At 49.2% G+C, this 20884-nt stretch overlaps 1 protein-coding gene across 9 annotated transcripts in view; it reads left to right on the top strand.

Annotated features, from left to right (window-relative positions):
• Positions 1-20884, top strand: part of TNRC6C (trinucleotide repeat containing adaptor 6C) — a 116492-nt gene that overhangs the window by 70168 nt on the left and 25440 nt on the right. For 5 of the 9 annotated variants that reach the window (XM_060394969.1, XM_027974166.3, XM_012186506.5 and 2 more), the window contains exons 1-5: positions 3386-5864; positions 11778-11993; positions 14346-14512; positions 17772-17852; positions 19129-19186. In XM_060394969.1, the coding sequence (XP_060250952.1) occupies positions 3482-5864; positions 11778-11993; positions 14346-14512; positions 17772-17852; positions 19129-19186 (2905 nt within the window). In that variant the 5' untranslated portion in view covers positions 3386-3481. Of the gene's footprint in view, positions 1-3263; positions 5865-11777; positions 11994-14345; positions 14513-17771; positions 17853-19128; positions 19187-20884 lie in introns of those variants that run through there. The other 4 variants (XM_060394971.1, XM_027974165.3, XM_060394966.1 and 1 more) reach the window with 2 other exon arrangements.

The raw sequence follows: 20884 nt of genomic DNA, 5'->3' as shown, positions 1-20884 counted from the left end.
GTGCCACTTGCACACACGGTCTTGCCTTTGAGAAAAAGGTCCTGTCAAGTGGATGACAACCCGTAGATTCCCCAGTGCTTGTCGAACGTAGTCCCCACTTGATCGGGCAACTGAAGTGGATGATGGAGAGGAGTGAAGAGGCGGGAAGAGTGGCAGTGATGGCCTTTTAAGGGTCTGGATGAAGCACCTGCAAGGATGCACGAGTCCACATAGAGGGGGCTGATGAACCGCACATTGATGTCTGAGCTTCCAGCTTGCTTCTCCCAGGACTGTGGACAGATCCGCTTGGAGGTCTTGCAAGCACCCCAGACTCACCATATCTGGATCTTAGTCCATCTTCTCCCTTCCTCCCCCCCCCCCCCAATCCCAGAATTGCTCTTACTCATGTTGGTGTTTCCGGTTGCAGTTTAATTTAGTTCCCTGTGCTATACAGTAGGTCCTTGTTGTTTATCTATTGTATATATAGTTGTGTGCTGCTGCTGCAGTCGCTTCAGTCATGTCCGACTCTGTGCGACCCCATAGTCGGCAGCCCACCAGGCTCCCCCGTCCCTGGGATTTGCCAGGCAGGAGTACTGGAGTGGGGTGCCATTGCCTTCTCTATATAGTTGTGTATGTCTGTAAATTCCTAATTTACCCCTCCCCCCTTCCCTTTTGGTAACCTTAAGTGTTTTTTCTCCGTCTGGGAATCTCTTTGTGTTCTGTAAATAAGTTCATTTGTATCCGTTTTTTAGATTTCACATATAAGTGATATATGATATGAGGGAATGGCAACCCACTCAGTATTCTTGCCTGGAGAATTGCATAGACAGAGGAGCTTGGCGAGCTACAGTCCATGGGGTCGCAAAAGTGTCAGATACGACCTAGCAACCAAACAAGCTAGTTTGAAAAGTGAAAGTGAAGTCGCTCAGTCGTGTCCAGCTCTTTGCGACCCCTCAGACTGTAGCCTACCAGGCTCCTCTGTCCATGGGATTTTCCAGGCAAGAATACTGGAGTGGGTTGCCATTTCCTTCTCCAGGGGATCTTCCCAACCCAGGGATTGAACCTGGGTCTCCCACATTGGAGGCAGACGCTTTAACCTAGTTTAGTATAGGCAAAACCAACAGAAGAAGTAGTCATAAACCAGATTGTAGCTGCTGCTGCTGCTAAGTCACTTCAGTCGTGTCCGACTCTGTGTGACCCCATAGATGGCAGCCCACCAGGCTCCCCCGTCCCTGGGATTCTCCAGGCAAGAACACTGGAATGGGTTGCCATTTCCTTCTCCAATGCATGAAAGTGAAAAGTGAAAGTGAAGTCTCTCAGTCGTGTCTGACTGTTCGCGACCGCATGGACTGCAGCCTACCAGGCTCCTCCGTCCATGGGATTCTCAGGCAAGAGTACTGGAGTGGAGTGCCATCGCCTTAGAGCCAACCCCTAATATTTGGCAGTAAAAAACTTTATTGTTTTATGGTAATTGAGATACTTGAAGTGTTCTGTTGCCCCCCTTCATTATCGCTTTGTGCTTTTCACCTGTAATTACTTGCCTACTTTAGAATCACCTAAACCATCATTCTAAATTCATTACATTCCATTTAAATCAGGCAACAGAAATCACTGGTGTGGGAGTTTTTTTAAGGCTGAAATGAGCTTTGGTGTATTCTTTCTAGTGATAGTGATGATTGCATGCTTCCTCTTTTCTCCTTTTAGCTCTACCAAATAATAGAAAAGGTTTGAGGGGACACCCAGTTTCACTGTGCATGATGAGTAAGATTTTTTTCTTGTTGAAATTAAGTTGCAAAGAACATAATGTAAAAGTTCTGAAAGAGAAGAAATATTTAGTTGCAATTATTTGTATATCTTGCTATTTAAAGAAACTCTGTCAAGGATTTTTAATTGAGGTTTTATGTAAATACATTAATTTTTTATATTACTTTAGTTTTGAGTGATGCATACTTCAAATGGGCTTCCCTTGTGACTCAGCTGATAAAGAATCCGCCTGCAATGTGGGAGACCTAGGTTTGATCCCTAGGTTGGGAAGATCCCCTGGAGAAGGGAAAGGCTACCCACTCCAATATTCTGGCCTGGAGAATTCCATGGACTGTATATAGTCCATGGGGTCACAAAGAGTTGGACACGGCTGAGTGACTTTCACTTCACTTCATACTTCAGATAAAGCCTGTTGGAAAATTTGGTATATAAGTTTGATTGCAATGTTAAGAATACTCAAAAAAAAAAAAAGGAAATTAGAGGAGATAAAATTCAGATACCAAATGCTAGATTATTTATTAGACTCCTAAGAGTGAAAGTATATAAACACCATAGAAAACATCATAGAAAGTTCTTCTGGGGAATCTCCAAAGAAAAGACCAAGTTAGCAAAACAGAAAGCAGAGGTAGAAGGAACCCCTCAAGATCTAAAAAGGTACCAGATGTAGGGCTGTGAGATTAATGCTCAGGAAACCGGGGTGAACCATGATCACTGGTGATAGCAGATAAAGTAGTAGGAATGTGATTAAGTGATTCTAACCATTGTTCCCTTGATAACACGAGATATCATTTTCTAAAGCTACTTCTTTCTGTCTCTCCATCCCCAACCCCCAAAATACTTGGTTCTGTTATGTGCTTCTGTGGGGCATTTATGATTCTTTTCTGCCAAATGCGCCGTGTAGCCTCTGTCTAATACTGTGACTCTTCAGAGGTCTTGAAAAGAACTGCAGGCTGCACCCAAGCACCCATGGGAGCTTCGGAGTTGGCGCCAGTGTATTCACAGGTGTGGCACACCCAGGTAGATTTCAGACTACTCCCAGTCAAGCCGGTTTCTTCAGTACAAATGCTTTCAGAGACACACATGTGCTGATGGGTACACTGTGAATCTTCCCAGTAGAATGGTGTAGTGGTAAGAACGAATGGAATTTTGGAAGCATTAAGTCTTTTTTGAGTAAGAGCTACTTAGAAGACATAAGAGACTTGGGTTCCATCCCTGGGTCAGGAAGATCCCCTGGAGGAGGGCATGGCAATCCACTCCAGTATTCTTGCCTGGAGAATCCCATGGACAGAGGAGTCTGGTGGGCTATGGAATGGTCCTTGGCGTCACAAAGAGTCCGACATGACCTAAGCCACTTAGCATGCACTTAGAAGACAAATAGCTTTCTTTCTTGGAGTCGCTTTTAGTGTCTGTCATTCAGAATTGAAAACTCAGAATAAAGAGCGTGCCCCCAAGACTAGTTTGAACAGTCGATTGACAAGTGGGAGGAGACGCTAACTTTGAATGTGTTTCGTCTTTTTCAGATCTTGGTCACAGCGGCCCAGCGGAGCATTATGAGAGTTCCCACTGGGGACAGCAGCCCACTTACCGGAGCGAAGCCAGCTGCAGCTGGGAGAAGGCGCTAAGCGACAGGACAGACGCGGGGGCCTGGCCTTCCATCACGGGAGCAGAGACGGAATCCGCCTCAGAATGTACCACAGACACTGACTCTGCCTCCAACTGTGGCTCAGAGAACAGTAGCATGGCTACAGGGAGCGCCCAGGGCAGCTTCACTGGACAGACCAAGAAGACGAACGGCAATAATGGCTCCAACGGCACACTGGTCCAAAACCCGTCCGCTCAGAGTGCCCTTGGGGCGGGGGGAGCGAACGGTAACGGAGGTGCCGCCAGAGTGTGGGGCGTAGCCGCCGGCGCTGGCTCGGGCCTGGCTCACTGCTCCCTCGGCGGCGGGGATGGGAAAATGGACAACATGATCGGAGATGGGAGGAGTCAGAACTGCTGGGGTGCCTCCAACTCCAACGCTGGCATTAATCTTAACCTTAATCCCAACGCCAACCCAGCTGCCTGGCCTGTACTCGGACACGAAGGAACTGTGGCGACAGGCAGCCCTGCCAGTATTTGCAGTCCGGTCAGTGCCATAGGTCAGAGCATGGGCACCCAGAATGGGAACCCCGCGGGCACTGTAGGTGCTTGGGGAAACTTGCTGCCGCAAGAGAGCACAGGACCACAGACGTCCACTTCCCAGAATGTGTCTTTCAGCGCACAACCTCAGAACCTTAACACTGACGGGCCAAACAACACTAACCCCCTGAGCCCTTCCCCCAGCCCTCTCAACACAGTGCAGACGAACGGACTGCCGAACTGGGGCCTGGCTGTCGGCATGGGGGCCATCATCCCGCCCCACCTGCAAGGCCTTCCTGGTGCTAACGGATCGTCAGTTTCTCAAGTCGGCGGGGGTGGCAGCGAAGGAATCGGCAGTTCTGTGTGGGGACTGTCCCCAGGTAACCCGGCCACAGGAAACAGCGGTTCCGGGTTCAGTCAGGGGAATGGCGACACTGTGAACTCAGCATTAAGTGCTAAGCAGAATGGCTCCAGCAGCGCTGTGCAGAAGGAGGGGAACGGAGGGAACAATGCCTGGGACTCAGGACCTCCCGCTGGTCCTGGCATCCTCGCCTGGGGCCGGGGAGGGGGCAGCAGCGGCGTGGGCAACCTCCACTCGGGAGCTTGGGGCCACCCCAGCCGGAGCGCCTCCAACGGGGTGAACGGGGACTGGGGGAAGCCCCCCAACCAGCATTCCAGTAGCGACGTCAACGGGAAAGGATCAACAGGGTGGGACAGTCCTAGCGCTGGCGGCCAGAATCCTGCCACGCAGCCTGGCAGCGAGCTCGTGAACTCTTGGGCCAAAGCTGCGTCCTCTGGAACGCCAGCCAGTGAAGGCAGCAGCGACAGTTCTGGCAGCCACCACGAAGGGAGCACTGGGCGGGATGGGGCAGAAGGCCGACGGCGAGACAGAGGGCTTCTTGAACAAGGGCACCTCCAGTTGCCAAGGAGCGACCTGGACCCCAGAGTTCTGTCCAACACTGGTTGGGGACAGACTCCAGTGAAGCAAAACACTGCCTGGGAATTTGAAGAGTCCCCCAGGTCCGAGCGCAAGAACGACAATGGGACAGAGGCCTGGGGGTGTGCAGCTACTCAGCCTTCACACTCAGGGGGGAAGAACGATGGGTCCAGCGTGAACAGTACAAATACCTCTTCAGTATCGGGGTGGGTCAGCTCACCGCCTGCTGCTGCGCCAGCGCACGCCGGCTGGGGAGACAGCAGCCACAAAGCGCCAAATGGCCCCGCGGTTTGGGGGGAGGCGATAAGCTCTACTGCTGTTAATAATGCTGCTGCTGCCAAGAGTGGCCACGCTTGGAGCGGGACGGTAAATCAGGAGGACAAGTCCCCCACCTGGGCTGAGCCTCAGAAACCCAGATCTCAGAACTGGGGAGATGGACACAAGCCAAACCCAGCCTGGAGCGCAGGAGGGGGAGACTGGGCAGATTCGTCCTCAGTCCTGGGACACCTGGGGGAGGGGAAGAAGAACGCCTCAGGCTGGGATGCTGACAGTAGTCGGTCAGGGTCTGGTTGGAACGAGGCTCCGAGGTCGGGGACCGGTGGCTGGGGCAATGGCACAAACACGAAGGTGAATCCAGGGACGAGCTGGGGAGAGTCTTTGAAGCCTGGCCCCCAACAAAACTGGGCGAGCAAACCCCCAGACAGCAGCTCGAATAACTGGGGAGGAGCCGCTTCCGTGAAACAGACAGGAACAGGGTGGATCGGGGGACCGGTCCCCGTCAAACCGAAGGACGGCAGCGAGGCCACGGGCTGGGAGGAGCCTTCCCCGCCCTCCATCCGACGCAAAATGGAAATCGATGACGGTACCTCAGCTTGGGGCGACCCGAGCAACTACAACAATAAAACTGTAAACATGTGGGACAGAAACAACCCAGGCATCCAGAGCAGCGCCTCGGCGGGCGCCACCGCCACCACCGCCACCACGAGCGACAGCGGGAGCGCGGCCGAGGCGCCCCCGGCGCACCAGGCCAGCGCCCAGCTCAGCCGATCACCGCTGCTCGGCCCAGGTACGGCGCTGCATGTGCCTTCAGGGGTTGAAGAAAAACTCCCATTACGTTTACACACACACTCAACTAGCGATTTTGTAGCGAGTGATATTAAACTGATTTCTATGCCCGTCACCTTACAGGATCGTATTTGAATGTTATCCAAAGAGATAATAGTGTAGAGAAAAAATAAAGTAGGATTTTCTGATAGCTTTCAATCCAAGAGAGAGAAAAAAGAAATAAAATGGGATTTTCTGATAGCTTTCAGTCCAAGGGGGTTAAAAATATTACCCACTTTCAAGAGAAAGGAGAGGAAAAGAAATATACCTTCTTTAGAAAGATTGGAGGCCATTGTGTTAGCCTGTGTTTACTTATTACAAAGTCTTTGTTTATGAGATAAATCAGTGGTTCTCAACCCCAGAGGGCTTTCGTTAGAATTCCCCCAGAGCTTAGGGAGCTGGGAGGTACCAGCCTCAGAGACACCTCAGATGCAGGTGTCCTTGGTCCGGATGGGAAGCCCGCCCACTGGCCGGTTTTAAAGCTCCACAGGTGTTTCTGATGTGGTTAACCATGAAACAAAACCGTTTTTGGTTGAAACGGTTTTATATGGCATTATTCAGTACAAATCATGTTCTGATTTCAGTGGAAAGAAAAATGCTAAAATCAGATGAAAATCTGTGTGTTGAGTCCCTACCCTGCGCAAGGCACTCTCCTAGATACTGCAGTAAAAGAGGCAAGAAGCTGTTAGAGACCAGTGCCTGCCCTCAGGGAGCGTGAACATGACTGAAAAAATGCACGTGCCACATGGGCCATGGGAGGGAGAGAGATTTCAGTCCAGCTGGCCTTTGTAACTGGACAGCTCGCAGAGGAGGGGCTCAGAGGCACTAGCACAGAAGACCTGGAGGCAAGAGGGAAGGTAGCATCTTTGAGGGACAGAAAGAACTTCACCCTATTGGTGCTGGGGGTGTGTGGTGGGAGGTGGCAGGAAGGCCTTGCGGAGAAAGGAGACCACAGCAAGAGCAGGCACGTTCATTTAGGCCCCGTGAAGGAATCGGGGTGTATCCAGAGGTCTGGGAAGCCACTGAGAAGATGAAGCAGATTGAACCATCAGGCTTAATTACAGAATCGTGTCAACTGTAAGGTGAAGAGTGGATTAGTGGGAAGCACAGCTGGAGGAGAAGAGCTGAGCCCCGCCGTGTTTGGCATGAGAGGGGAAGGAATAGTGGCCAGGGCCGAGGATGGATACTGCAGCCAGGCTGGGACAGCATCTGGTTGCAGAGCAGGGAGGGTTCAGAGCTCGGGCAGGTGGGCAGGTCACGGCGAGGGGCACTGCCTTCTCAGGGCGCACCAGCAGGCATGTGTCTGTCGAGGGGACAGCAGAGGTTGGATGCAGAAGCCTGGGTCTCAGCCAGAGATGGGGCAGCAGGTGCAGCTGTGGGAGAAGGCGATGAGCAGAGGGCCAAGGTCGAGAGGAGAGATTCTGTCTAAGATGGCAGGGTTCTGGGCTTTCCTAGTGGCTCGGTGGTAAAGAATCCACCTGCCAGTGTAGGAGACAAGATGGATCCCTGATCTGGGAAGGTCCCACGGGCCGCGTAGCAGCTAAGCCCACGGGCCACAACTATGGAGGCTACGCCCTAGAGCCCGTCTCTGCAACATACGAAGCCACCGCAATGACAAGAGTAGCCTCTTCTCACCGCAACTAGAGAAAAGCCTGTACAACGACAGAGACTCAGCATAGCCAAAACTAAATTATTATTAAACTCGGCTATCCCCGTCGCACCCACCCAAGTCTTCCTTCTGGAAGTCCTCGTTCCCATGACTTTTCCCTCACCCCCTGCTCACTGTCTCTGAAAAAGCTCCTGCTGACATGTGCCTGGTGCCCGGGTCCTGGCGACAAGCGTGACCTGGCAGCGCCGGGCGACCACGTGTGGCGCATCTTATGCTCATCTCATGTGGTCCTGACAGCCACCCGGGCCTCAAATTACAGAGGAAACGGGCAGTTAAGTAGCTTGCTGAGGGCACAGGTGGAGGGGAGGTGGTGGGGGTCTCGTGTGAAATACATATCTGCCCGCTGCTCCGTGTAGCATACGACATCCATGACACCCCACAGAGATAGGGACAGCATCACATGCATTTGTGATTTTTTTTTTTCCTCTTGAATATGTTACCCTCAGAATCTCCTCTTAATGGTTTTTAGTAGACAAAGAATCTGAGATTCACCCTGGATAAAGGCATTCCTGTTTGGTTGGAAGAGCCAAAGGTATTTACTTGTATGTGTAAAATATTTATAGATAACGTAGAGATTTTTAAACAAATTGCACACAGTCTCACCAAACATAGAAGGAAAACGTGCCCCGTCCACCATGGTGACTATTTCCGGGTTCCTGTTTGTTCTCCGTCCTCCGGGCCTTATGCACGTGTGTGATGTCACGATCCGGGCCTTCTGTCACGATAGTGTGAAAGCAGCTGTGGATTTTATTTCAACCACTTTGACAGAGACAGATAAAATGTTAGAGCCATTACTTGCACATAGTGGCTCAGACAATGAAGCGTCTGCCCACAATGCGGGAGACCTGGGTTCGATCCCTGGGTTGGAAACATCCCCTGGAGAAGGAAATGGCAACCCACTCCAGTACTCTTGCCTAGAAAATTCCATGGATGGAGAAGCCTGGTGGGCTATAGTCCATGGGGTCGCAAAGAGTTGGACATGACTGAGTTACTTCACTTTCACTGAGCCCTACTGGAAAAGGAAATGGCTACCCACTCTAGTATTCTTGCCTGGGAAATCCCATAGACAGAGGAGCCTGGTGGGCTACAGTCCACGGGTCACAAAGAGTTGGACAAAACTTAGCGATTGAACAACAGTTGAGCCCTCTGCAGAGACTGCACACGTACTGTGTCACTGAGGATGATGGGGTTACTCAGTAATTTTTCATTGATTACATTAGTCTCATATTCTGCAACGACAGTCTAGCTGTGTTGAGGCATTATCCTTGCCCCACATCACCTATGATATTCCCGTCTGTCCTGAACTGAGCACCACTCTGCAGTGAGAGCAGAGTCCATCCCTCACAGGGACCACAGGTGATCTGAGCCTGTCCCTGTCCTGGTCTGGGGGACCAGCTGTCTTTGTGCTACAGAAGAATCACTCACACCTCCCTCAGTTCCCTTTGTACCAGTGACAAGGTGCTGCTTCCTGTGGGTCCTCTCCATTCATTTTCGCACATACAGCGCCTGGCCCTTCCTGTCGGGGCTTGTGGTACCCGGGCCAGTGGGATCAGAGGCGGAAGCAGCAGTGACGGCATCTGCTAGGCTGTGGCTCAGCTCACGGCTTGAACACTTGCCTGCTTGTTGATCAGCTGGGATTCCCCCTCCAAACAAAGTGCAGACCCAATGAGTGTCTGATGAGGTTTCTGCTACAGAGCAGGTCTTTTACAGATTCTGCAGCATCACTCTTGACCTTCACTGATTTTACAGAATGTTCACTGACCTCAGAGTTTGGGGTTTAAGTTGCTTTTCAGTTTTTGATCATCACCACTTAAGGATATTGATCTCTGTCTCACAAAATATGGTTTCTCGATTGCATAGGTTTTTGTGTGTGTGTGTGTCCAGTTTTGTAAAAGTAAATGCTCCAGGACAATCGTTTTTTCCCATTCTTATTGTATTAATACTAGTTAGTTTTCTGATGAGCCTAAGGAAAACCGATACTAATTTATGAAATGCAGTGTAGGATTTACACTGGATTGTTTGGATCTAGTTCAATCCCAGTCTGGAGCTGGAACACAGTAATCTAGAGAAGTGCTGTGTATCTGCCTTTTTCTTTCTCCTTTTTACCCTTTTTGGTCACACTGTGGGGCATGTGGGATCTTAGTTCCTCAACCAGGAATCAAACCAGTGCCCCATGCATTGGCAGAGTGGAGTCCTAACCCATCAGACCACCAGGAAGTCCCTGTGTGCCTGCCTTTTGATCAGGCGATTTTGTTATTTAATTGCCAACAATAAATCACTATCTTTGCAGCTGATTGACTTGGTAACACCTGAATTATTTCAGCTTCGCAAAACTTCCTTAGTTTTTGTCTTCTATGCTAATTTTCCTAACTTTGTTCCTTCGATTTGTAAAACCGCTTCTCCCAACATGCATTATTGTTTTTTGTGTAGTTACAGGTAATATTATAGTTAGTCTTTGCCAACAATAGTGATTAGGGCTAACTTCCCTGATGGTACCTTTAACCAGGTGGCTGAGTCGATAAAGAATCTGCCTGCAGTACGGGACACCTGGGTTCAGTCCCTGGGTTGGGAAGATTCCCTGGAGAAGGGAATGGCAACCCACTCCAGTATTCTTACCTGGAGAATTTCATGGACAGAGGAGCCTGACTGGCTACAGTCCATGGGGTAGCAAAGAGTTGAACATGACTGAGTGATTAACAATTTCTGTGATATTGGTAATAATTCACATAATGTTTTGCTCATTATACAGCTTGTAATTTTAAATGATTCATAGGTGGTAGGTAGTTTTGTCATTAATCATTACTGTTGTATTTTATTAAAGCATCAAGGGAGCTGATTCCATGCTATTTTTAGTCAGAAAATTAATAGATTTCATAGCCGAGATGGTAATATCCATGTTTTAACCAAAAAATTTAAATTTTGTGATTGGCTTATTTGTGGTTTCTATTCTTCAGTTAGTATTTAAAGCATTCACAGTTCTGCCTGTGAGAAGCTATGCCTATATGAAAATTACAGCTGATGTGAGCTGTCTGCGTGACTTTTCAGTATTATCAAGTGAGCCTATGGGCAGAAGCACAAAGATCAGAATTCAGGTTGATTTGGAAGTTTGCATATGACGTAAAATGTTTGTCTTACTAAAGTATAAAGAAGGGGCTGCTGCTGCTGCTAAGTCGCTACAGTCGTGTCTGACTCTGTGCGACCCCATAGATGGCAGCCCACCAGGCTCCCCCGTGCCTGGGATTCTTCAGGCAAGAACACTGGAGTGGGTTGCCATTTCCTTCTCCAATGCATGAAAGTGAAAAGTGAAAGTGAAGTCCCTTAGTCGTGTCCTACCCTCAGCAACCCCATGGACTGCAGCCTACCAGGCTCTTCCGTCCATGGGATTTTCCAGGCAAGAGTGCTGGAGTGGGGTGCCATTGCCTTCTCCAATAAAGAAGATGGGGAGATCCTTACTGTGGCCTAGTCTCTTAACCTCGTCTGTGCCTCATAGATAGTAACACCTTCTGAATTTGCTTAATTGCATCCTCATCTCTGGTACAAGGCCCGGCTCAGGATGCTAGCAACAGGATGGGGTGGAGGAATGAAAGCAGAATCCTGAGATATGCTTGGAACCACCCTTCTCCATAATTCCTCCATTTGGTTCCCATCTTTTAACACCGATATCTCAACTCCTTTCCCAACTCACTGCTCGTACCTCAGAACCATCTGGGTGCTCTGTTATTACTTTATCTGTATATGTTTCCTCTTCTATCTTCTTTGTTTGCTCAGAGCTGTGTTTTTGACGGTTGGTCAAAAAAAAAAAAAAGAAAAATGTTGCAACTCGTAAATTTTTTAAAAGAGATTAATATGAAATTTCTTTTAGGTTGTTAAATATAACACCAGAAGCAAAAGAGCTACTCCTTAAACTTTAGTTCTAAACTACTTTTTAAAACTCTATCTTGTTGCAGATGGTGTGAATTGAATAGTTTTTAATATAACAGACTTTCAGTTTTAAGGGAGTAGGGGTCAGAAGTGAGAAGACTACAACTTTAAAAAAAAAAAAAAAAAAGACAAATCTGATTAGATTTAATATTGTCTCCTTTTCACTTTCTCCTAAAAGCCATCCTAAAGATAATCTCAAAATGCTTTTGAACTTGAAATCACCAGTCTTACTCTCTCTCTCTGTTTCACTTTTGTTGTCTTCTCTCTCCCTGGTGCCCTCTTCAGCTTCGTCGGGCTGGGGAGAAATGCCTAACGTTCATTCGAAGGCTGAAAACTCTTGGGGGGAGTCATCATCCCCGTCCACCCTGGTTGATAATGGCACAGCAGCGTGGGGCAAGCCACCCAGCAGCGGCAGCGGATGGGGGGACCAGCCCACCGAGCCGGCGCTGACATTCGGGAGGGCCAGCGCCCCCACTCCCGCCCCAGCCCTGTGCAAACCAGGTGAGCCCAGCGTCTTGCCCGCCCTGGGTCGGCTGTTTGGAAATGGGCCACACATACTCTATTTAGAGGCTTACTTCTCATTTAATTTTAAGAATTAGTGTTTTAGGACACTTTCCTCATTTTATTTACATTTGAAGTGAAAGTTGCTCAATCGTGTCTGACTCTTTGCAACCCCATGAACTGTAGCCTGCCAGGCTCCTCTGTCTATGGGGTTCTCTAGGCAAGAGTACTAGAGTGGGTTGCCATTCCCTTCTCCAGGGGATCTTCCCCACCCAGGGGTTGAACCCGGGTCTTCCTACATCGCTGGTGGATTCTTTACTGTCTGAGCCACCACATTTTAAAACTAATGTTAAACTTAGACTGTAAAGAAATATTTGCCCTGTCTGATAAATGAAGGAAAAGGAGCTTTTGAGAGAAGTCCATGTTCTCCTTTTAAAAGAGAAAAAAAATGATGGTTAGTAGCCTCCAGGCTTCTTCAGCAGACTTGTCCTACCTGTCCTTCAGACAATTTAAACCTGCTCTTTCACTGAACAGGTGGATAAGGCAGGTCATTTTTCTGTTTGAGATTGGGTTTTGAAAAATATATTACTCCACAGTTTGACACTTGCCTTGTTTTTGCTGCCTGCTAAGCTAAGTTGCTAAGCTAAGTCGCTTCAGTCGTGTCCGACTCTGTGCAACCCCATAGACGGCAGCCCACCAGGCTCCGCCATCCCTGGGATTCTCCAGGCAAGAACACTGGAGTGGGTTGCCATTTCCTTCTCCAATGCATGAAAAGTGAAAAGTGGAAGTGAAGTCGCTTAGTCGTGTCCGACCCTCAGCGACCCCATGGACTGCAGCCTACCAGGCTCCCCCGTCCCTGGGATTTTCTGGGCGAGAGTACTGGAGTGGGTTGTCATTGCCTTTGCCTCCTAGCAAAGAAAATTCAGCTTTGGATTCTCTTTTTTTTAAAGAGGAAAAAACATGCTGTGTTTTCCTCCCATTATTGGAAAGTATAATAAGTATACATGAAATGTGCATCCTTACTGTTGTCCAGATCATGTTCACCAAGTGGAATTCTGTAAGGTGTGGCTGCTTTACAGTGTGATGCTTCTGACAGTAGTACGAACGTAAGTTGACTGATTTAAGACCAGAGTAACATTAATTGTTCACATGGGTGCAAAAGCGTTTTTGTGGGTTTTTTTGACTTTATTAAGATCTTAAAAATGCAGCTTTATTGTTTGAGTGTTTTGTTACCTTGTCGGCACGGACAGTGTGCTCTGTGTGCCAACCATTTGGCCGGATTATGTGTCCCATTCATGTCACTTGTTGTGAGAAACCAGAAGGATGGGAAACCCCTGGGTGTGTAGATTCCGGTGTTGAGGCAATGTATTTGTATCATCTGTCCTCGGAGGCCTAATTACATGCCTGGCCACCTTGTTAGCCTCGAGTCTTCATCGTCTTACAGACTGTGTAGCTAACTGTAGCATCACCTGATCTTTGGCCCTCTTCAGATTCCTCAGGAAGGAGAATTTGGGATGACTTTTACACCAAAGATTACTTTGTATTTTAAGAAAGGAGAAAACAATAATATCCTAAAATTGAAACTCAGTGTTCAGCTTGCCTCTGCCTGAGCGCTTGGCTGTGTCCCTCCTGTCATTCTGGGAGCCTCCCCTGGGAGCTCATCAAGAGTGCAGGCTGCTGAGCCCGAGCACAGACCTGCTGAACTTTTCAGGATCCTCAGGCGGCTCAGGTCTGGTCGCACTGGGGGAGCATTGGTGCGCGTGACGTACTACGTGACATGGAGGACTGTGATCGTTTTCAGGACTGTGCCTTTTACCAGCATCTCATGTCACTCGGCGACGGCCACGTTCGGTAGCCCCCAGGATTGATCGTTAGAATGTCCTTGTTTCAAAACAACCCCTAGGGACTTCCCTGGTGGTCCGGTGGCTGAGACTCCACGCTCCCAGTGCAGGGGGCCCAGGTTCCATTCCTGGTCAGGGAACTAGACCCCACATGCCACAACGAAAGATTCCGCGTGTCGCCAACCTAGATGGAAGATCCCATGTGCCACAGCTAAGACCTGGCACAGCCAAATAAATAAATATGTCTTTAAAAAGTGACCTCTAGTGGGTTAAGGGCTTTGGAGCAGCACAGATTACAAATAGCTGGAGTTGGAAGACAAAAACAGATGCACATATACACGTACATTACATGTCCAGTAGGAAAAATTAAATTCTTAGGCGTAAGGAAGGACAGAGGAGTAAGAGGTAGGTACTGTACACCCCTCTGCCCTGCCGCCCCTCAACGGTGTCGCAAGGTGCCCCTGTCTGCTTTGGGAATGGTGACTGATACTCCTGCTCCCTCTCTTTCTAGCTTCAAAATCTATGCAAGAAGGCTGGGGCAGCGGCGGGGACGACGCAAACCTCGGCGCCAGTCAGTGGGAGGACGAGGACGGGGGCGTGTGGAACCACGCGGCTTCGCAGGAGAGCCCCTCTTCCTGCAGCTCCTGGGGGAACGCCCCCAAGAAAGGGCTCCAGAAGGTGTGTGCAGCCCCGGTGTGGGGGGTGAATGCTGAGCCCTGCGCGGTGTCAAGGTGGTCTCTCCAGTTAGTGACAGAGGGAGCCGAGGCTCCCAGAGTGCCCTGAGGCCCTCTCAGGGGGTCTCTGCCGAGCGCAGAGCGTGACACAGCATTGCTGTCACAGCAGCGCGAAAGCAGGGACTGATGGGTGAATCCGGATGCTTCCATGAAGCCACACAGTGGAAAGAGGTCCAGCCAGGTGTGATAGTACCACTCATCTCACCAAAAATTTTTCTAGAAAATATAATTATTTTCCATTAAAAAAATATTGTTATGTTAACATAATGGGGCATGTTGTGTATGAATGTGTGAGTGTGCTCAGTCCTGTTGGACTCCTTTCGACCCCTTGGGCTGTAACCCACCAGGCTCCTCTGTCCGTGGGGTTTCCCAGGCAGGAATACTGGAGTGGGTTGCCATTCTCTTCTCTAGGGTATCTTCCCAACCCAGGGATCAAACCCACATCCCTTGTGTCTCCTACTTATCATAGGACAGCAAAAGAAATATATATATATAATAGTAACTTAAATGTACATTGATGGCGTAACTAGTTAAATTATGCTACCTCCATATTATGAAAAACTAAAAAAAATTTTTTAAGAAACTTCAAACATACTTATATAAAAAGATCACCAAAATATATCGCCAAGTGAAAGACAAGGCACAGAATCTCTGTCTAGCACATCCCCAATTTTAGGGGGCAGAGGAAAAGGAGAGAAAAATGGATGTGTGAGTCATGCGCACACTCATAAGAGCCTCTGTAGAATTCAGAACTGTCTGGAAGGATGAGGAAGCAAAGGAGAACTCAGCGGACTGAGCGTGGAGTAGGAGGAAGATGCTTCCCTGTGCCCCTCGTTTCTGCTCTCGAATCGTGTGAATGTATTATCCGTTTAAAACAATTCCAGTTTGAAAGCCACTCAATTGGCAGTTAGCAGAACCCAGAAACTGAAACCAGGGCTCTCTGCTCATAAAGAGTAGATGTGATGGCAGGCTTCAAATTAGGTCTTTTCACAGTCTGGCTGGCAAATCATCCAATCAATGACAGGACCAGAAACACTGAACTGGTGACTTAAAATATTGTGTATTCTTGGCAAACCTGGCTCTGGCCACACAGGAAGGATTATAATCACCTCCAGAGAGGCTGCTTCCTTGAGGAAAGCCAGCATGTCAGTTTACAGTCACCCCACAAACTGTGTCCTGTGACTGTGGCACTGGTGGGAAGGGACCCACCTGCCAATGCAGGAGACGTTAGAGACACAGGTTCAAACCCTGGGTCCGAAAGACTCCCCTGGAGGAAGGCATGGCAGCCCACTCCAGTATTCTTTCCTGAAGAATCCCATAGACCGAGGAGCCTGGCAGGCTATATTCCATGGGGTGGCAAAGAATCGGACACGACTGAAGTTATTTACCAGGTCCCCCCCCCCCTTTATTTATTTATTTATTTGGAGGCTAATTACTTTATAATATTGTATTGGTTTTGTCATACATTGACATGAATCCGCCACAGGTGTACATGTGTTCCCCATCCTGAACCCCCCTCCCACCTCCCTCCCCATCCCATCCCTCTGGGTCATCCCGTGCACCAGCCCCAAGCACCCTGTATCATGCATCGAACCTGGACTGGCAATCCGTTTCACATATGGTAATATACGTGTTTCAATGCCATTCTCCCAGGGTTTGTTCTTTTTTAATAAGCTTTTTAAACTTTCTTTCTTCATTTTTGACTGCCCTGGGTCTTCATTGCTGTGCCCTGGCTCTTCTCTAGTTGTGGCGAGCCGGGGCTACTCTCCAGCTACAGTGAGCAGGCCTCTGGTTGCAGTGGATTCCCTTGTAGGCACTCAGGCCTGTATGGTGGTGGCACCTGGGCTTAGTTGCTCCTTGGCATGTGGGATCCTCCCCAAGTAAAGTAAGATTTGAAAATTCGATGCACATGCCCATGGAGGGTACTGACAGGGACCAAGAGGCATCAGCTCCAAGTCGGAACCGTCTCTGGCAGTTGGAGTCAGGAACCTGGCATGGCCCCTGGGGTCGAACCGAGTCTCCTGTGTTGGTAGGCAGACTCTTAGCCACTGTACCAGCAGGGAAGTCCCAGGCCCAGTTTTGAAAGCGCTGTTGAGAATAGTTTGTATGAGGTGTGAATGCATCGTTAGATCCCCCTCCTTACAGGAGAGCAGGAGGTTGTGCAAGGGTCACATCCTGACGCCCAGCCCCCGCACCGTCCCCGCGGCCCCCTCTCCACCCCGCCACCCTTTCCTCTTCGCTCTCCCTCACCGCTCTCTCCTCACTGTCTTCTCCGCCCCGCAGGCCATGAGTTAACAGAATTAACAGGTTTTTTCGTTACTTTCATCCTGTTGCCTTTTCATCCTGTTGGAACGAACACCCTGTATTGTGTCATCTTTTAGAACAAAGCTTATAAAAGGGCACAAGCCATGTAATTTTTAGTGGATTTTATATGGTTATTACAGGGTCGTGTTCAAGGGAGCACCTAGCATGCTTATCTGATCATGGACGCGGTTCCTATTTGTGATGAACGAAATGTATCCTCTGAGGGGAAAGAATCGTTATCTTGCTTTTTTTAAGTCCATAGATCGCACACACATGCCAACTGCGAGAGCACCCTGAAGCCGTAGCACAAGCCACCAGACACTCAGGGTGGCGGGCAGCGCAGCATTGCTCAGCGTTAACATGGGGGTGCTGTGACTTTAAATCAACACGAGCTTTGGGCGTCTCCCATTTCTGGAAGAATGCTTTATTAAAATGTGGCTCATGTGGGCCTAGAGAGTATCACGCAGAGTGAAGTAAGCCAGAAAGAGAGAAACAGATCTATATTAACGCATCTCAGCGGAATCTAGAAAAGTGTTACAGATGCTCTTGTTTGCAGAGTGGAAATAGAGACACAGAAAGGACAAATGTATGGACACCAAGGGGGAAAGGAAGGGTGGGAGGAGCTGGAAGGTTGGGACTAACACATGGACCTATTGAGTCTATGTATAAAATGAATAACGAGAACCTACTCTACAGCACTGGGGACTCGGGCCCTGTGGTGACCTGAATGGGAAGGAAACCCAAAAAAGGGGGGACATATGAATACATAGAGCTGCTTCACTTTGCTGTACAGCAGAGACTAACAGCATTGTCAAGTAACTCTACTCCAATAGAAAGTAATTTAAAACAATACCATAGAACCTGCCTCATGGACTCTCTCCTCCCACCCTTGGTTCTAGGGCATGAAAACATCTGGCAAGCAGGACGAGGCCTGGATCATGACCCGGCTGATGAAGCAACTCACAGACATGGGCTTCCCGGTGACTGGCGCCCCCCCCCCCACCCCTTTCCCGCTGCCGCCGTGCGCCCTGCCCTGCGCGGCCCTGTTGTGTCCTGTGTCCGCCTTGTCACGTGTAGTGCAGGAAGAAGACTGGGGGGATGCGCTTGGTGGCAAAACCTAACTCGTATATTCCCTTTTCACCTGAGCACTCCTGCCTAGGGATTAGGATTTGCTTTGAACGACAGCAAAGATCCACATCCTTTCTGTCTAGAAAGGTGTGAGAACCTTTTACTAGAATGAAAAATGATGGGTGACTTTTAATTTTCCTTGGCTTATACAATTTTCTATTTTCTTTTCATCTAAAAGTGAGTTTTCATTCATTTCTGCAAGATTGACCAAGATCTCAAGGGAGAACGTGGTATAAAGCACTAAAACCTTGCGTCCAGATAAAGAAGCCCAAGCAGACCTGTTTGGTGCCCGAGTTTCAGATCGTGTGTAGCGAGAGCTGGAGATCTTAGGGTGTTCCTCTGAAAATGGCTCCCCATCTCTTCAGTTCCCAAGAGCGAGTGGAAGCGTTCAGATCATAAACCATACCTCCTGCACCTGCCAAGCAGTCCCTTCAGATGTCTCCTCTCCAAATCTTTACTCAAATGAGCGTTTACCTTTTGGTTGCCATGGGTGCCCATTTGGGATGGGTCTGGAGCGGCCCCAGACTGGAAGAGGGGACCACATACTTCTCACGGGATGCAGGCCCCTGACCCCGCGCACGCTCAGCCCAGGCCCCAGCCTCCCCACCCACTGCGAAGTGAAGGGCCCAGAGCGGCCCCGCAGCACTTCAGCATCAAGCCCTGCTTGGTCTCCACCAAGACTAGTCTGTCTCAGTCTGAGAGATGACTATCAAAATGCGTCTGTTAGTACTTGTTTTGTGTTATGTTGCTTTTACATTTTTTTGGCAAAAAGTAGTCGCCAACAGACACATCCTGGAATCTGACTCTCCCCATGAGTCCCTGTGGCTGCCCTGAGAGAGGCCGCCCTGCTGGCCAGAGAGTCAGTGACAGGACTCCCCTGGCAGTGGACATTTGGGGTTTAGAGTCTTCTTCCCTCTGAAAATCAATTCAATACGTTTCCTTATGACAAGGGTCTTTTGTTTAGAAGACGTTTGTCTCTAACCACAGAAGAAAAGTGTCTCTGGTTCCTAAGCGGAACGGTGTCAGGTTACTGTCGGTCGCGTCCCTGCATTCACAGCGCTCGAGCTCTTCGCCAGCTTTTCGTTCTGTTGCCACCCCTCCTAATGAGAACTCCGCTTCCCTCTGCAGAGAGAGCCGGCTGAAGAGGCCTTGAAGAGCAACAACATGAACCTCGACCAGGCCATGAGTAAGTGCAAGGACACACCTCGAGCTCGCTTTGTTTTAAAGATACAGATTTGTGAGTCTCAGTGTTCTGAGTCAGGGGTCAGTGGTTGAATACGTGCTCGAGAGACAGGGTCACCCGTAGGGTGTACGCCTGCCGCGGGGCCGACCCTTCAGGACTGGTGGTTTCTGGGGACAGATGGTCAAGCACCACATGGAACCACGTCTGCTTTTCCTGTTTCTTTTTTTTTTTTTTCATCTCTGCAACAAATAGGTGAATTGATACTATCCTCATCTGTTTTGAGGGGAGGAGATAGTGACCCTCTTAGAGAAAGGTGCTGGGGCCACGTGCCCAGCTTGATGCCTGCTGAGTGAGCCAAAGTACTAAACCAGGAAGTACTGAACCCTTGCTCCTTGGGGACACACAGGGATGGGGTCGTCCAAGCCTCTGGCCACAGCATTTTTGTCAACCAGTCAATACGTTAACCCTGGGTTTGAGGGGCTGTGAGGAGAGTTAAACTTTTTTTTTTCTTTTCCTTTCCTTTACTCTGGCCACAGCCTTCAGTGTGTGGGGTCTCAGCTCCCCAACCAGAAGTCAAACCCACACCCCCTGACAGTGGCAGGCAGAGTCTTAACCTCTGGACTGCCTGGGAAGTCCTGTGTGTTTCTGTGTAATACATATGTCTCATGAATAATCATATACTAGCCATGTTTCTTTATAATAAAATGTTAGCTAAGAAGGGTGACCTGACCCTGAGTAGTTAATAATGATCATAGATTTTGTTCACTTTTCTACTCACACCAATGCCATCAGCTTTAAAAAAAAAAAAAGTTCTTGTTTAAAAAAAAAAAAAAAGTCATCATCTTGTGAGTCCACAAATGTATCTGCTTTCCATCTTTTCTGACGCTTCATCTCACACTGTAGATGTTACTTTAGCTCCTTTCCCCACAGCCTTACACACAGATGTTGACTGTGTCTTCCTGTTCCAGCTGCACCCCCTTGTTGCTCAGCAGCAGCTGCTGAATGAGGCAGGCGCCACACAGCCTTCTCATGCTCAGGACGTTGGCTTGGGGACCACGGGAACCATTGAAATGACCAACAGAGGGCACAGAGATGTCGAACTTGGCCCCACATAGACCACGAGAAAGACACTTGTCACTTTGTGAGAGCCTGAGCCAGGAGTGTGTGTGTGTGACAGTGTGTGTGTGTGAGCGTGTATGTGTGTGAGTGTGTATGTGTGTGTGTGAGAGTGTGTATGTGAGTGTATGTGTGTGTGTGAGTGTGTGTGTGTGTGTGTGAGGGAGTGTGTATGTGAGAGTGTGTGTGAGAGTGTGTGAGTGTGAGAGAGAAAGTGTGTGTGTGTGTGTGTGTGTGTGTGTGTGTGTGTGAGATCTGGGGCTCAGACTCTTCCCTGCCCTGCATGTGTCCACAGATGAGCCAAAAGCACCGCGAGTTTTGATGTGGGGCCCACAGATAATGAGGGTCAAACTTTGTAATCGCATGCAAGTGCCAGATGTGTGGTGTCAGCTGCCAGGACAGAGGGACCGGGCATGATCAGTAGGGAGTTAGTCCTGCCTCCCCAGAGCTTCGAGGCAGCTGAATAGACACCAGTATCTGAATTGAAGGAACACAGGACAGACTGGTTTGCGTTGTTGTGTCCCCACCATCTGTACAGGTCCTTGTAGCCGGAAGGGACTCAGCAGGTGGAAGTCAATGGGTATG

The sequence above is a fragment of the Ovis aries genome, chromosome 11 (assembly GCF_016772045.2).
Source record: "Ovis aries strain OAR_USU_Benz2616 breed Rambouillet chromosome 11, ARS-UI_Ramb_v3.0, whole genome shotgun sequence".
NCBI lineage: Eukaryota > Metazoa > Chordata > Mammalia > Artiodactyla > Bovidae > Ovis > Ovis aries.
This window is presented reverse-complemented; position numbering and strand designations above follow the sequence as displayed.